This window comes from Diuraphis noxia, unplaced genomic scaffold, assembly GCF_037042655.1.
Source record: "Diuraphis noxia isolate RWA-SAM2 unplaced genomic scaffold, SU_Dnox_SAM2 contig0001, whole genome shotgun sequence".
In the NCBI taxonomy this organism is placed as follows: domain Eukaryota; kingdom Metazoa; phylum Arthropoda; class Insecta; order Hemiptera; family Aphididae; genus Diuraphis; species Diuraphis noxia.
This window is the reverse complement of record NW_028301711.1, coordinates 103,057,793-103,075,060: the sequence shown is the minus strand read 5'-3', so window position 1 is coordinate 103,075,060 and position 17,268 is coordinate 103,057,793. Positions and strand designations below refer to the sequence as shown.

Here is a 17,268-nt window from a genome sequence, read left to right as displayed (position 1 = left end):
CAAGCGGAGGGTCACGCTCGAGCGCGTCCTGACCGGGGCGTGCTCACGCGTCAAGGGACGACGAGTAGTTGGGCCCTGTGGCTGGGGCCAAGGACAGAATACCGCCACAGTATTCCCTGCTTGTCGTAAAAGCCGACTAAAAGGGACTGGCCAGTCGGGGCTGACGCCTGGGGTGTGGACGCACCGAAACCTTCGGGGATTAGGGCGTTGCAGAGGTTCTGACCGTGACCTCGAGAAGAACGGGTCGCTCTCTTCGGAGAGGCCTCAGGGAGGCGGACACACCGAAACCTCCGGGGACTAGGGTGTCGGAGGTTCTGACCGCGACCTCGTGAAGAGCGGGTCGATCACCGATCTTGGCAAACTCGGTGATGCCTCTAGGAGGCGCAGACCGGGCCCACCGTACGGGCGGCCGTATTATCGCGTATTCATGCCAATCGCCTATAAAACGTTTTCTTTCGAGCATTTAGCGTTTTTTTTCAGATTTTTTTTAAGCGTTTTATTATTGTTCTGCACCTCTTTATCTACTTTATGGCATTTTTAAGTTAATTTGTTGAGCCTTTTTTAAATTTTTTTAAATCATGTTCTTAATCGTCGGTCGCGCACCGGTCTCAGCCGAGGCGCGGTCGGCGGCGGATTGGTTTCGGTGTTGCTGTCGCAGGAGCGACTGTGTGGTTAACAGACCCAGCTCGGTCTAGGGGAAGGCTGCCGAGTGAGATTACTCCTTAGCGCTCACCCAGCCTATCGGCGGGGCTATATGCACCGAAGGTTGCCCGTGACCAAACACGGGAAGCGATGAGGATAGCTCGCGAGCCGACCGGGGTGGCGAAGGGCACGTGCACGCCTTAGCCGAACGGTACGGGCGTGCTCTCTCCCGACTTCGGTGGGAACGGGAGTCCCCGCCCGGTGCTCGTGGTCCGTAGACGACGCGCAGCCGGTGGTCGGCGGGTAGCTCCGCCGCACGTCGACCGTGAACCTCCGCGGCTCTCGACTAGCGCACAGCGCTAATGTGAGGTCCGCCGTTGTAGCCGCAAGGCACCAAACCCGGGAATCTTCGTGTCCCTATCTACTATCTAGCGGGGAAAGAAGACCCTGTTGAGGTTGTCCGTGCCCCCGTGATTAAGTCAATTGTCTACGAGAAAGAGTCTCGGTGACCCACTCACGAGTACTGCCCATATTGATATTCCCGAAAATTGATTTCTCAAAATTTCGCTTCCCTAAAAGTTTTTAAGTTGACTTCAACCTCTCTCAATCCGAAATTCTCTCATGCGTAACTCTAATAAATAAACGGTAAATGGCAATTGACTTTCTCAGGGGCCGGTTCTTCAGTAAGTCAAATGTCACCGTGAGTGTTCCAAAGTCTATTTCCCCTTGACAATGTTCCAATTGTTCCACGGAAGTCGAAAATTCCAGAATGCCACAGGAAATGCCAGATCAAATTAGAGATTGCCACATCGGGAAAATGATATTACTTTGCCATCTCAACCCCGGAACTTTTTTTTCCCTACTCATCGCTCGACTAACGAGGACATAGAGAAATGCCATCTCGGGAATTTCGTTGTTTGAAGTTTAGTATTATCACTAAGACCACGCCGTTTTCTGGTTTGTATTTTTATCGTAATCATCTTTTAATTTCACCTATTCGTATAAAGATTTACAAAAGTTGGTTTTTGCGTTATTCTAAAATGGCATATTTTATGAACGCAGCATTAGGATTGTAAGAAGCCGAACACAACCGAGAAAACGACGAAGTAAAAAAATTAATTTTATTACCCCAATCTGACAATTTCCCAAATTTTGTCCCCGTGAAAAGGCCACTGCGGGGGTACGTAGCGGTACATCACGAATTAAGGTGTCGAACATTGGAAATACGTGCGACGGTGCTGTCGTCCTTCCCCGGGCACATTTCTCGGGCGACGGGTAGGTCGTCCGGTGTGATCACCGTTGGCCGCGGTGTGCGGTATAGGTCTGTAAATCAAATATTCGATTTCCGTGTATGCGACGATGGAATCCGATGCCTCGAGACTTGCCGAAGTCAACCCCGAAGACGGCGATCGTAAAAACCCTTCAATCCCGCGAATTCCCCGACCGTGTCCCCGTGAGATTATCGATGTATTTTTTATATCAACTCGCTTGTTCCTCGACCGATCGTCCCGAAATTTCGATATGTGGTAGAACATCGAAAATAAATCATAAACGCAACTCGGGTGCTAAGCGATACGACCGGTATTTCTCGACTTATTGAAGACGGAAAAAGTTCACAAAACGTAAACGGATATTCGTGAGGACTAGGTAGTAGGTACGTATTGCTATGTACTGACGTCCCGCTGAGACATCTAAACACGCATATACACGTAGATATGTATAAGTGACCCTGGGGCGTATGAATTCGCCAACCAAATCTATTGTGTAGGACCTCAATAGTTATATCGAAGGCCAAACTTCTAGCCTTTCCAAAATATTACTATAGTAATTAGATATACGAAATATTAAATATGAAATCGTAGTCTTGGCAGGCGTATCTAGAGATATGATGAATGTCGTCGGGTTATGGAGATTACGTATCGCGAATAACCAGGATGTGGACCGACCGGTCGCATGGGCGTGGGAAGCTGCGATATTAAAATAATACACGCGTACGCTTTTGCACGACTCGACCATGGACACATGTCACATACGTATCTTATCGATAGGAGAGGAAATGCAAAGAGTAGGACTATCTGGACTATATAGGAGAGCCCCGATAAGACCCAATTCAGACGTGAGCCACCAGAGTCAGAACAAGCACCTTCACGCCAGACACCAGTCCAATTTAATTATTCGGACTTAGAATATTTTACAACCAAATCATTTTGTGCAGTAAAAGTGTTTTATTTACATAGTAATCAAATAAATATCTAATAAATTAATCACAAATTAAGTTGTTATACTTATTACACCCAATCCATCTACCTCAACACCAGTCGTTTGTCCTCCTGTATGCTGGGACGCTACAGTATCCTTACACTGTATTTTGAATTTCACCGTGTACACTTCAATTCTCTACTTCCCCGATATATTGTCCCCGTGTGTAAGACATTACCGAGATTGAAGTCACACCTGTTGATTCAAAAATTACTTATCTCCAGATTGATTACGTAACGTTAAAGTTGTTGCCGGCAAGCCGAGCCGATCGCCCGCGACCGAGACCCGTGTCCGTTTCACGGGGACAAAATTCGGGGAAGTAACGGGTTGAAGGCGGCATTAATATATAATTTGAATTAAGGTTTCGAACATTGGACATACGTGCGACAGTGCGGTCGTCCTTCCCCGGGCACATTTCTCGGGTGACGTGTAGATCGTCGGGTGTGATCGAATAAAAACGCTAAATGCCCGAGCGTAAATGCGGTATTAACGCCAGGCATGAATACACGCTAATACTGACGGGCCGTAATACACATAATAAAAACGCTTAAAACACTATTAAAAAAATATTTAAAAACGCTATACGGTAGAATGGAGGGTGCTCATCAATAAGAAAAAGCTTATAAAACTGAATAATAAAGCTAAACGCCTGAGCGTAATGTTTTAAAGGCGCCCGGCATTAATACACGCTATTACGGACAAGCCTTAATACGCTACAAAAAAACTATTAAAGAACGTTTAAAAAAACAATTAAAAAATGCTATGCGTTAGAATGAGGGGTGCTTATCAATAAAAAAAACACTTGAAAAGTTGAATAAAAATCCTAAATGCCCAAGCGTAAATGTGTATAAACGCCCGGCATCAATACATGTTAATAATGACGGACCGTAACAGTTCCCCTCTCCGTCACACAGTTGGTATTGAATGTCCATATTCTTCACTAGCGACCGGACGCCGTACAGTGAACATTAGCTCCCGAGTGAACTTCATCTTAAAGCAGTATTTCGGCTTCGCTTTTTGTGTATTATTCACCAAAACATTCGTCTCGACAAGACGCTTCTAGTGGTGTATAGCGCGCGAAGTTCGGTGAAGTCAGTGAGCTTAAAAACTGTGATTAGTATATAACGTATTAAGGGCGGCGCGTATTAACGCGTATTCTTGGCGGCCGCCTTTAAAACGTTTTCGCTCCGGCATTTAGAGTTTTTTTTCGTATTTCTAAGCATTTTATTATTGTTAAGCAATGCTTTATCTCTTGTATGACGATTTTAAATTAATTTTTTAAGCCTTTTTTAAATTTTTTTTAAATCATGTTCTTAAACGTATCACGGCCGGGGCGTATTAACGCCGGGCGTATTTAAAACGTTTTCGCTCGGGCATTTTGCGTTTTTTTTCAGATTTTTGAGCGTTTTTTTTATTTTTCAGCAGCTTTTTAACTTAAGTATGGCATTTTTAAATTTATTTTTTAAGCGTTTATTAAATTAGTTTTAAAACATGTTTTTAATCGTATATTAGCCGGTATTCATTCCGGGCGCCTTTAAAACGTTTTCGCTCGGGCATTTAGCGGTTATTTTCGGATTGTTAAGCGTTTTCTTATTGTTCAGCACCTCTTTGTCTACTGTATGGCGTTTTTAATTAATTTTTTAGACGTTTATTAATTTGTTTTAAATCATGTTTTTAGTCGTATTACGGATGGCGCGTATTAGCCGGTATTCATTCCGGGCGCCTTTAAAACGTTATCGCTCGGGCATTTAGCATTTTTTTTTTCAAATTTTTAAGCGTTTTTTTATTTTTCAGTAGCTCTTTAACTTAAGTATGGCATTTTTAAATTTATTTTTTAACGTTTATTAAATTTGTTTTTAATCGTATTACGGGTGGCGCGTATTAGCGCGTATTCATGCCGATCGCTTTTAAAACTTCAATCCCGCGAATTCCCCGACCGTGTCCCCGTGAGTCGGTCTTCGATTTTCGAATTGAACGCCGGCCGAGCAGCGATTGACCGTGGCGGCGGCGGCGGCAACGACCGATAAGACATTTTTCGAATCAACAGGTGGACCTGAATCCTGCGAATTTCGTCCGTAGACCTTTTCACGGGGACAACGTTTTGGGAAAATGGAGGATGGAACGATGCACGCTGAAATTCGAAACACCGGGGATGGTTACGGACCGCAGTTACGGTCATGTGAATTAGCAGTTGTCGGTTTTTGAACTTTTTCCGTCTCGGAAAACAAGGGAAATATTGGTCGTAGCGACTAGTGCCATATAAGCATTTATGTTTTTTTTTCGATTTTCTATAAGAGTCCGACGTAGCAAGCCGATCGGCCTGAGACTCGCAAAGTTACTATTTGAAATCGTGTCGAAAACTCACGAGGACCAATCTGCGAATTCGCGGAATTGAAGGCGGGTTTCCGTTTTATTTATTGCCGTGCCGTTACGCGTGGCGTGTAAGACCTGTCTAGCTACAAAACAAAAGGCGTGTTATTTTTTTAGTTATCGGTTACCATTCACGGCATACGTGACAGCAAAAATACATTACAACTATGCAACATTGTCCTATCGTAATATTCCTCACTGTCCCAATCTGTTTTGCAATGATGTGGCAAATAATTATTTCTTCAGTTTTGAAAGATTTTTAAAATCCTTTGTTCCTCGACACTACGCATCGCAATTGGGTTCTTATCTTATTACACAGTCTCAATATATTGACTCTAATATCACAGTGCTCAACGATTACGCTCCAGCGCTTAAACATTTTTGTTCGTTTTGTAAGCGTCATATTAATGCTTAGATCACCTCAATCAACCATATACCGTTTTTAAATCATTCTTTGATATTTTTTTAATCGAATTACGGCCCGAATGCATTATTGTGTATTAAAGCCAGGCGCCTATTACACATTTACTCTCAGGTATGTAGCTTTTTTTATCCAATATTATTTATTAGTTATTCAGAACCCCTCATTCTACAATACATCATTTTTTTAAGCGTGTTTTAAGAGTTTTCATTAAGCGTATTAAGACCCGTCCATATTAACGTTATTAATTTTAAATTAATTTTTTATGTCTTCTTTAAATTTGTCTGCTATCCTGTTAATACGTTTTTAGGGATCACTTTTTAATTGGTTAGTGATGAGAGGGTGATCACAACAGCAAGTCCGAGTAAATGGCATCATGCGGCAACCGTATGATATATCATGTTTGGAAAATCCTTAAAAAAAACTGTATGTAGTCCCTACAGCTATAAAAAATACATCCCTGCAAAGGGTAGGTAGTCTGCTATCCTGTGAATACGTTTTTAGGGATAACTGTATAATTGGTATGTGATGAGGGTGTGACTACCGCAGCAAGTCCGAGTAACTGGCATCATGCGGTAACCGTACGATATTCGGCCTGAATACACGCTAATACGGACGGGTCTTCATACGATAAATTAAAACACTTAAAGCACGCTTAAAAAATTAATTTAAAAACGCCATACATTAGATAAAGAGTTGCTTATAAATAAAAAAAACGTTAAATGCCCGAGCGAAGACGTTTTAAAGGCACACGGGATAATTACGCGCCACCCGTAATTCGCTTAAGAACATGATTTTAAAAAAATTATTTAAAATCGCCATACCGTAGGTGTAGAGGTAATTAACAATAATAAAACGCTTAAAAATCCGAAGAAAAACGCCAAATGCCCGAGCGAAAACGTTTTAAATGCGATCGGAATGAATATGCGCTAATACGGCCGCCCGTACTACGATTTAAAACAAACTTAATAAACGATTTAAAAATAAGTTTAAAAACGCCAAAAAGTAGATAAAGAAGTGCTGAACAATAATAAAACGCTTAAAAATCCGATAAAAAACGTAAAATGCCCGAGCGGAAACGTTTTAAAACTGATCGGCATGAATATGCGCTAATACGGCCGCCCGTACAACGATTAAAAACAAACCTAATAAACGCTTTAAAAATAAATTTTAAAAAGCCATAAAGTAGATAAAGAAGTGCTGAACAATAATAAAACGCTTAAAAATCCGAAAAAAAACGCTAAATGCCCGAGCGGAAACGTTGAGTGTGCGGCAAGAACTAAAACATGCGTACGCACGGTCATTTCTGACGGTGTACATACGCTCCGATATACCCCAACTAATAGCCTGTGTGATCAGATAGGGATCTTATTGCACTGCGTAGTGTTTAGGGGGAAAAATATTTTAAAAATCTTTCAAAAAAGAAGAAATAATTATTTGCCACATCATTGCAAAACACATTGGGACAGTGATGAATATGAAGAGAGAACGTAAGTATTATTTGGATGACTGATAAAGTTAGTCAGAAGTTATCGTTCGTTTATTAAAACTTTCTTACCTTAGGCCATGTAAGCAGTTCCGTAAAGCTCTAGAAGAATGTTGTTACCAGGAACAGCTGCCACAGGACTATCCTCTAATAGCATACCATTTGAAAAGCCTACAGCTGAGTCATGGCAGAGACTCTGCTGCTGTAAAAAATTGTATTGCCAACGTGTCGAAAATATTATATTACGTTGACACCTGGTTGGCGTCAACAAATAAAACAGCGGGTTTTCCCGAGCGCTTTCCCGCGTTAACCCTGATGGAGGTCCGCAGCGATTCTGACGTGCAAATCGATCGTCTGAGCTGGGTATAGGGGCGAAAGACTAATCGAACCATCTAGTAGCTGGTTCCATCCGAAGTTTCCCTCAGGATTGCTGGCGCCGATGTGTCCCGCCCGTTCGCGGGCGTACGGACGCCGGTGGGACTCCGCGCTGTACGGCGCGGTAACAACCCGCTCGTAACACGGAGGATGTCTCATACGGTAAAGCGAATGATTAGAGGACATTGGGGCCGAAACGACCTCAACCTATTCTCAAACTATAAATGGGTGAGATCGCCGGCTTTACCTGGTACACCGCGTGAACCGCGTGCGAAGCCGGCGACGGAACCCTAGGCGCTTAGTGGGCCATTTTTGGTAAGCAGAACTGGCGCTGCGGGATGAACCGAACGCCGAGTTAAGGCGCCGAAATCGACGCGTATTCAGAGACCATGAAAGGCGTTGGTTGCTGATGACAGCAGGACGGTGGCCATGGAAGTCGGAATCCGCTAAGGAGTGTGTAACAACTCACCTGCCGAAGCAACTAGCTCTGAAAATGGATGGCGCTGGAGCGTCGTGCCTATACTCGGCCGTCGGCGGCACAGTGGGGCCGGTCGTCGCTCGCGGCGGCCGGTCCCGGCAAGCCCCGACGAGTAGGATGGCGCGGCGGTGTGCGTCGAAGGGCAGGTCGCGAGACCGCCTGGAGCCGCCGTCGGTGCAGATCTTGGTGGTAGTAGCAAATACTCGAGGGGCCCTCGGGGGCTGCCGTGGAGAAGGGTTTCTTGTGAACAGCCGTTGTCCAAGAGTCAGTCGATCCTAAGCCCGGGGAGAGATCCTCGTACCACGGGCGAAGGCGTTTTCGAATCGCCCATGGGGCGAGAGGGAATCCGGTCCGTATTCCGGAACCCGACGCGGAACCGCTCCCTAGTGTTCGGGGCTCTTTTGTCTCGTCCGGGCGACCGGAATGAACTCAAAGAAGCCGCCGGGGGGTCCGGGAAGAGTTCTCTTTTCTCTGTGAGCGTTGTACGTCCCTGGAATCCTCTAGCCGGGCGATAGGGACGCGAGCGCGAAGAGCACCGCTCGTTGCGGCGGTGTCCGTGACCCCCACGCGGACCTTGAAAATTCGAGAGAGGGCCACGCGGAGTCTTCGCGTCGGTTCGTACCGATATCCGCAGCAGGTCTCCGAGGTGAGCAGCCTCTAGCCGCATAGAATAATGTAGGTAAGGGAAGTCGGCAAAACCGATCCGTAACTTCGGGATAAGGATTGGCTCTGAGGAGCGTGGCGGATCGGGTTCGGGTCGTCGTAGAAGCGTAGGCGGTGCTGGCGACACCCCGGCCGTCGCCCGTGCGCCCGGTCTCCGGACCGGGAGCCTCGAGGCGGTCGCGGGCTCGTCGCCGTCCGCCGACCGTGGAACCACCGAGCTTCGGTCGCTGGCCGCGTCGCGGCCGGCCGTCCGCCCCGGTGTCGGTCCGCCGTCACCGGGCGGTACGGCCGCCGCGCCGTCGGCCGCGTAGCCGGATCGACCGCCATGTAACGGTCAACTCAGAACTGGCACGGACCAGGGGAATCCGACTGTCTAATTAAAACAAAGCATCGCGATGGCCCGGGACGGGTGTTGACGCGATGTGATTTCTGCCCAGTGCTCTGAATGTCAACGTGAAGAAATTCAAGCAAGCGCGGGTAAACGGCAGGAGTAACTATGACTCTTTTAAGATATTAGTAGTGCCCACAGGTCCCAGGCCAATGACCAAATTGTGACCGATAGGGCGAAAGCCCGCTGGCCACAAGAGGAACGAAGACTCCTCGCATTGTCTGAAGCCAAACTCGTCTTCGGAGGCATAGCATCGAGCGGAATCAACCGCGAGCTGTTTAAATCGCACAAGGGGCGTACCCTTGAGTCAATCAAGGGGCGTAGGAAGACCGGAGAGCACCGCGACCTAGTCGCGTTGTTTCTCGCTGGCCTTCGAGGTACCCTTACAGCTACTCCTAACGCTGAAGGAGATTCGATGCTACCGATTACTGAGGAGGTGGAAGACGGGCCGATGGGCAATGATGATAGCGCGGCCGCGCATGACCAAGTTGATAGATTAGATCACTTGAGTCTGGCTTCTAAAGCCAGCCAACAGGCAGTGGAGTTGCTAGCCACTGTGTCTGGTCATGGAGCAGAGAAGCTCCTTAGCGCGGCTCGGCGTCTAGCCGTGGAGTCTGAAAGTCCGAACCACGAAATAGCGGCGTGGTATATAGAATACGGCAAAAACTCCCGAGTAACAAAACCGGGAGGGCGATCGGCGGGGAAGAACCCCGTCGCTGGGCATAGCGATAGACGCAGGCCCGCGACCATAACAAAAGTATTGAAGGCAAATAGTTACAGGAGGAACGTCACAGACTGGAGGCTCAAACCCGGTACTGTTGCTGATCGTGTTCTAACGGGGATCGACTCTAAGGTTAACATACCGAGAACCGATGAGATGCTTAAATTCTGGGTGCCTATAATTGAAGGCGTAGTAGAATCTCAACCCCAGACCCCGACCGCCGAGCCATTGGCTACCGAAGGCAACCCCCGATTGGTAACAGTACTAGAGCCCATAACCCCACAGGAGGTGATCGATTCCCTCCCGAGCGCAACAACAGCTCCCGGGCCGGACGGATTTCCGGCTCGGTTATGGCGACGTCTCCCCTGTAACTTGATAGCCGGTGTCTTCAATATGTTTAACGCGTGCGGTTCACTCCCAGAAAAGCTGGTGAGGTCCCGTACAATCTTCGTGGCAAAGAAGGGCAACCCCGATAGCCCGGGCAACTATAGGCCGATCTCGATCGCGTCGATAGCCATCCGGCATTATCATCGAATACTTGCCAAGCGCCTGGAAAGATTGTCTCTGGTGGACTCCAGGCAGCGCGCTTTCAGACGCGCCGACGGCGTGGCGGAAAATCTTTTCCTCCTCGACTCGGTGTTGAAGGATTCGCGCTCGTCCCGGAAAGGCCTGTGTCTCGCGTCCCTCGACTTGTCGAAGGCGTTCGATACAGTGTCTCATTTGTCCATTACATCTGCGATGCAAGGAGTGGGTCTCGACCCGCGTTTTGTCGAGTATATTCGCAGCACGTACCAACGATCCGAGACAATAATACAGGTGAGCGGGCAGTGTTCGCGGGGCATTTGTCCGCGAAGTGGCGTTAGACAGGGAGACCCTTTGTCTCCCTTTTTGTTCAATCTGGTAGTAGACACCGGTCTACGAGCAATACCAGATTCCGTAGGTTACTCTCTGGGTCAAACCAGGGTGAATGCGATTGCTTTTGCGGACGATGTGATCCTTGTGGCGGAAACGCCGGCAGGCTTGCGTCAGGCGTGCGAAGCGTTCACTCGTAGGTTGGAGGTAACCGGTCTAAGGGTAAATCCAACGAAGTGTGCGACGCTCACTCTTGTGCCCTCCGGACGGGATGGCAAGGTAAAGACCGTCGGGGAAGTCTACTCGCTTGCGGGGACAGCTCTTCCGACACTTTCCGTGTCTTCTCTATGGCGGTACCTGGGTGTAGGGTTTACAGGCAGTCAAATCGATGTCTTCGATAGCGCGGCGTATGTGGCAGCGTTGAATCGGATCTCTTCGGAGCCGATGAAATCGCAAATGCGATTAACAATCGCGAGGGACTATCTGATACCGAAGTTCATTCATGGACTGACGTTTTCGGTGACCTCTGTTCAAAAGCTACGGTCTCTCTCTTTCGAGACACGTCGCGCCGTTAGGCGTTGGCTTGACTTACCCACTTCGTGCCCAGACGCGTACATTCACTCGCCAACATCGGCGGGGGGCTTGGGTGTTCCGGATTTCGTTCCTAATAATCGCGTTAAAAGACTCACTCGTCTTGGAAACTCGGGGGTTCCGGCAGTTCGCGAAGCTTTTCGGCTGCACGGGCCAAAAGCTCTCGCTCGTTCTCGTCGGGCTCTCGAGGCTCACTGTTCCAAGCGGAGTCATATGCAGAACTTGTATGCGAGCGTGGATGGCTCAGAACTGAAGCTATGTTCTGAGGAGTCGGCATCCGTGTCGTGGCTGCGAAGGCCGAATGGCATACCGTCATCGGACTTCAAAGCTTACAACCGGATAAGAATAAATGCGCTGCCGACTCGCAAGCGGGTAAACCGGGGTAAAGCTGGTCCGATTAACTGTCGGGCCTGTGGAGCTCCGTCGGAGACGCTTGCCCATATCTCACAGATATGCCCGCGCACGCACGAGGGACGCGTGTTGCGACACGACTGCCTAGTAAAACGTATTACAGGTGGTCTGCGTGATAAAAGGTACGAAATTGAATGCGAACACCGCTATAAGCTGCATGGCGGTAACATGAAGCCGGATATCGTCGCAACGATTAGCGACGAGGTAAGAGGCCGTGTCTCCGTTATATGCGATGTACAAGTCGTCTCTGGCGTAGGACCTGAAGTATGGCACACTAATAAAGTCCGCAAGTATGCGGACCGAGCGGATCTAAAGGCCGCGATCCGCGCCCGACACCTATCGACCGACGTACAAACGGTCGCCGCCACCCTAACATGGCGTGGCGTCTGGGTTCCCGAGAGTTTTCGAGAGCTCAGATCGCTTGGGTTGAGCAGTGGTCTCCTGGCTGGCCTCGTCACGCGGGTCCTCCGGGGGACACACGCCAACTGGCAAACTTTCAACAAAGGAACGGACACTTACGTGCGGGTCGGAGTCGGGTAGCACGCCCGGTGAAGACCGCAACAACCGTGGGCCTCCTTGACCCACCTTCCTTGAACTCTTTCCCTTAACGCCCATTCCTCTCCCTCTGAACTATCCCACTTGCTTCCCGGTAGGTTAGTAAGTGATGATACTCGGCTTGCCCGAGATCTGCCTCTTTCTCCATTCCGGCTATCAGGGTAAGCCGATTCTGTCCCATTATGTCGGTGAGCGGCTGATAACCGTTCATCGTCGGGGCGGACGACTGATACTAGCCAAATGCCTCGTCATCTAATTAGTGACGCGCATGAATGGATTAACGAGATTCTCACTGTCCCTATCTACTCGGGGTCGACGAGAGCCCACCTTGCCGTGGTGACCCCGCCCGGCTGCGCCCTTGGGCCAGTCGCTAAGAGGCTTCTCACACTAACGTCGTCCGGGGCAGGCCGACCCCGGACCGTACTAACCCGTAGGCAATCGGAAAAATGCAACTGACGACTAGCCCGACGTCAGCCAGAGGGTGTAGGGCTACCTGAGGCAGCCCCTCTTAACAAAACTAAAAATGAAATACACCAATAAACGTAAACCGTCTTGGGTGCCTCCTACTGGGAGGATCGGACCCCAGGAACCGGCTGTCGGGAGTAGTGCTCGTCCCGATGGTCGTCATCATCATGCACTCGGTAATGCGCAATCGAACAAGGACTGGATTATGGATAGAGAGAAAATGGTTACGGATGTATTAAGACTCAGGGGAGGTGGTGACACCAACCCGGACAGAGGCATGGATACAAGTGGAGCTATGGCTACTGGCGAGAGCAGTTCAGCTAAACGCGGCCCGCCAAGCCCGTTGGGTGCAACAACGGCCAAAAAGAAAACTGTCCCCACGACGAGTAGCAAGGGAGCTCTCAGAACCCTAAACGAACACATTGGGTGGATCGAGCAGACAGTCATCCAAGAGAGGGCTAAAAAGCTGACGGTTGCTGCGGCTGAAGGCTTCCTGGAGCATGCTACGGCTATCAGGAACATATATTCAGATCTGTGCGTGGAGAACAGCCGCCTCCAGGGCATCACCCAATTTAGCGCAAGCGAGATGAGCGGGTACTTAACAAATTTTACAAACTCCCTGTCTGCGAAGAACGCAGAGATCGAGACCCTTAAAAGGGAGAACAAGGAGCTTAGGGATAAGTTAGAAAACAGTAAAAACAGCATGGACTGCGTACATACTCCCACGCCTCAGGTGGTAACAGAGAAAAAGACTGAATCTTATGCCCAGAAAGCCAAGGCGAAGGCTAAGAGCAATAAAAGCAGTACAAAGGACATGCTAACAAAATGTCGGAAAGCAAAGTCAGGGACACGCTTTGTGACTGAAGTCCCAGAGGGTGGGTCTCTGGCAGACATCAAGTCCAACTTGTGGAGCACAGTCAAAAACAAAATTAGAAACCCGAGGGCCAAAACGATTATCCAAGGCAATAAAATGATAATCATACCGGATGATAATAATACGTTCGAGGTGCTAAAAGAGGTACCAAACCTCAAAGCGGTAGGGCCAAGAGTGCCCCGAATCGTAATCTACGATGTTGATAGCGATATCAGCGAGGGCGATATTGCTGAGGGGCTTCTGTTGCAGAACCCTGAACTCGGACTTGTTCAGGATGATATTGACGCTATGTGTGTCAGACATAAGTTGGGCCCTAAAGGGGGTAACACCACCCATTGGGTAATTGAGACCCCCGCGTCTATATTACCCAAACTGGAGAATAAGTCAGTCTTCCTTGGGATGACAAGATGCAGGATCAAGATATATAAAGGCACTGTACAGTGTTACAACTGCCAGAGGTTTGGCCACACTGCTCCAAGATGCGAGCAACCTAAGCCAGCGTGTCGGTACTGTGCGGGCGAGCATGATAGCCGTGAGTGCACAAATAAGGGAAACATAAAATGTGCTAACTGCAACAAGGATCATATGTCGACCAGCTCGTCCTGCCAGGCAAGGAGCAGAGCCGTGCAGACTCTACTCAGGAGGACGGACTTTATTGGTAACCAATGAACCGAAACATAAAATTTGTCCAGCTAAATGTTAATAAAAGCAAAATTGCCTCTCTACAGCTCAGAGACCTTTGCAAGAAGAACTGCATAGACGTGGCGCTATTGCAAGACCCTTTAGTGCAGGGCAACCAGGTCTACGGATTTGAGGACCAGAAGTGCGTGTTAGGACATGCCCAGGCTGGCGCAGCAATCATCATCATCGATGAAGAGATCCGCACGATAAGCCTATCCCGCCATACTAGCCAATACGTGGCCACAGCTAGATTGAGCAAAGCGGACGATACTAATGCAATTACTGTGGTGTCGGCATATTTTAAATACAACATGCCGACACCCAGCTTCATCGAGAAGCTAAGACATGTGCTGGAGCTAGAACCTAGGACGATTATAGGTGCAGATGTTAATGGTCATTCTGGGCTATGGCACTGTCCGGATACCAATGAAAGGGGACGATGCACCGAGGGTCTGATAGAGGACTTCGACCTCATACTGGCATACAGACCAAACTCAATCCATACCTATGAACGGGAGGGCATGGGCGCCTCAAACATAGATATAACGATGATGACAGCGCAGTTGGCAGGTAGGGTGCAAGACTGGAATGTACATGACACGACTGATAGCGACCATAACACCATAACATACTCAATATCAATGTTGAGCACCCGGTGTCTCAGTTCCCCAAGGAAATACTTTAATGACCGCAAGGCGGATTGGGACAAATATGTAAAAAGCCTATTAACGTACAAAAAGGACATTACTGCGACTACCATCAACGAGCACGCAAATTCTATTGTAGAGGTCATACGTAAAGCAGCCATAAAATCGATACCGCACAAGTCCAACAACAGGCGCAGACTAGGCAAGCAGCCCTGGTGGACTCACAGACTGATGGACCTAAAGAGGGCCCTAGACCGAAATCGAAGAATAGGCTTACATATCAGGGATAAACCAGCATATAACACTTTGAAAAACGAATACCTCACTGAGATAAGAAAGGCGAAGACATGGGGTAAAGCCTTTAGCTGGGCTAAGAAGGGCTCTCGACCACAACAGGTCCCAGTCACTATGAGACGGGAAGATGGCACCGAAACCAGTACACTAGATGAGACAGCTAAACTGCTACTTGGAACGTTCTTCCCTAGGGAAAACGAGCCAAGAAAGTCGTGCAGAGAAGGCCCTCTAGATGAGTATCTCCTCGAGCTAGAGACGGGTAGAGTAAAGACAGCCATTTGGCGTATGAGGCCACATAAGGCACCAGGACAGGATGGAATTACGGCAGCAATGCTCAGGAAGGCCTGGCCAGTCCTAAGTGATGAAATCACGAACCTTTTCAGATCATGCATAACAGAGGGACTATTCCCCGAGGCATGGCGAAGGGCCAGCTTGATAGTTATACCTATACACTCGACGCCAGAACATTCCCGCCGCGGCTGGCCATCGTCGCCGCGCCCGGCGGTCGCCGGGGCGAAGCCACGGGACGGCGGACTTCGCGTCGCGTCCCGGCTTCCCCCTCGATCTCGGCTGGGGGCCGTTACGAATCGGGCGAGAGCCGGTCTCGGTACGCTCGCCGGGGACCCGTGCACACACCGTCACCCGAACCCGGCGGTCGACCGTCACCCGGTCCGTCTCGTCAACGTGTCGCACTCCGTGTGCCGACCACACCACACACACACACATTTTGTTGTTGTTGAACCGCGGTCGGTCGCGCGGCCGTAACCCACAGCGGTCCCGGCCACGCGATCGCCCTCGGCGTCAGCTCGCCGCCCCCTTCCGCGGGGCGTCGGACCGGCGCTCGGACGCACGCGTCCCAGGCCGCCACGCGCGTGGCGGTCGCGGGGCGCGGTTGCAGTAAACCCGAGATCCCTGGTTGATCCTGCCAGTAGTCATATGCTTGTCTCAAAGATTAAGCCATGCATGTCTCAGTGCAAGCCGCATTAAGGTGAAACCGCGAAAGGCTCATTAAATCAGTTGTGGTTCCTTAGATCGTACCCAAGTTACTTGGATAACTGTGGTAATTCTAGAGCTAATACATGCCGACAGAGTTCCGACCGTCGCGGCGCTCTAGGGCGTCGCGCGCGGGAGGAACGCTTTTATTAGATCAAAACCGGCCCGTCGCGGCGCGCTTCGTGCGCGTCCCGATCGCGGCCCGCGCAAAGACCTGGTGACTCTGAATAACTTCGAGCTGATCGCACGGTCTCCGTACCGGCGACGCATCTTTCAAATGTCTGCCTTATCAACTGTCGACGGTAGGTTCCATGCCTACCGTGGTGGTAACGGGTAACGGGGAATCAGGGTTCGATTCCGGAGAGGGAGCCTGAGAAACGGCTACCACATCCAAGGAAGGCAGCAGGCGCGCAAATTACCCACTCCCGGAACGGGGAGGTAGTGACGAAAAATAACGATACGGGACTCATCCGAGGCCCCGTAATCGGAATGAGAACACTTTAAAACCTTTAAACGAGGATCAATTGGAGGGCAAGTCTGGTGCCAGCAGCCGCGGTAATTCCAGCTCCAATAGCGTATATTAAAGTTGTTGCGGTTAAAAAGCTCGTAGTCGGATCTGTGTCTGGGCGGTGCCGCGCTCCTGTGAAGGCTAGGTTAGGTTAGCCTGTCTGCTATCCTGTGAATACGTTTTTAGGGATAACTGTATAATTGGTATGTGATGAGGGTGTGACTACCGCAGCAAGTCCGAGTAACTGGCATCATGCGGTAACCGTACGATATTCGGCCTGAATACACGCTAATACGGACGGGTCTTCATACGATAAATTAAAACACTTAAAGCACGCTTAAAAAATTAATTTAAAAACGCCATACATTAGATAAAGAGTTGCTTATAAATAAAAAAAACGTTAAATGCCCGAGCGAAGACGTTTTAAAGGCACACGGGATAATTACGCGCCACCCGTAATTCGCTTAAGAACATGATTTTAAAAAAATTATTTAAAATCGCCATACCGTAGGTGTAGAGGTAATTAACAATAATAAAACGCTTAAAAATCCGAAGAAAAACGCCAAATGCCCGAGCGAAAACGTTTTAAATGCG

At 49.0% G+C, this 17,268-nt stretch overlaps 1 protein-coding gene and 1 pseudogene across 1 annotated transcript; both read left to right on the top strand.

Moving 5' to 3' along the window:
* Window positions 1-12,735: 12,735 nt before the first annotated feature.
* On the top strand, window positions 12,736-14,220 carry LOC149062988 (uncharacterized). The gene has a single exon (XM_089215475.1). It carries the CDS (start codon window positions 12,736-12,738, stop codon window positions 14,218-14,220), a length of 1,485 nt encoding a protein of 494 aa, XP_089071601.1.
* A 1,865-nt stretch (window positions 14,221-16,085) lies between these two features.
* LOC149062987 (small subunit ribosomal RNA) lies at window positions 16,086-16,748 on the top strand (annotated as a pseudogene; the record flags this gene model as incomplete).
* Window positions 16,749-17,268: the final 520 nt, after the last annotated feature.

What these genes read in the sequence shown, in the direction of transcription:
- LOC149062988 (XM_089215475.1), top strand. Translation starts at nt 12,736, where the DNA reads ATGAAATACACCAATAAACGTAAACCGTCTTGGGTGCCTCCTACTGGG.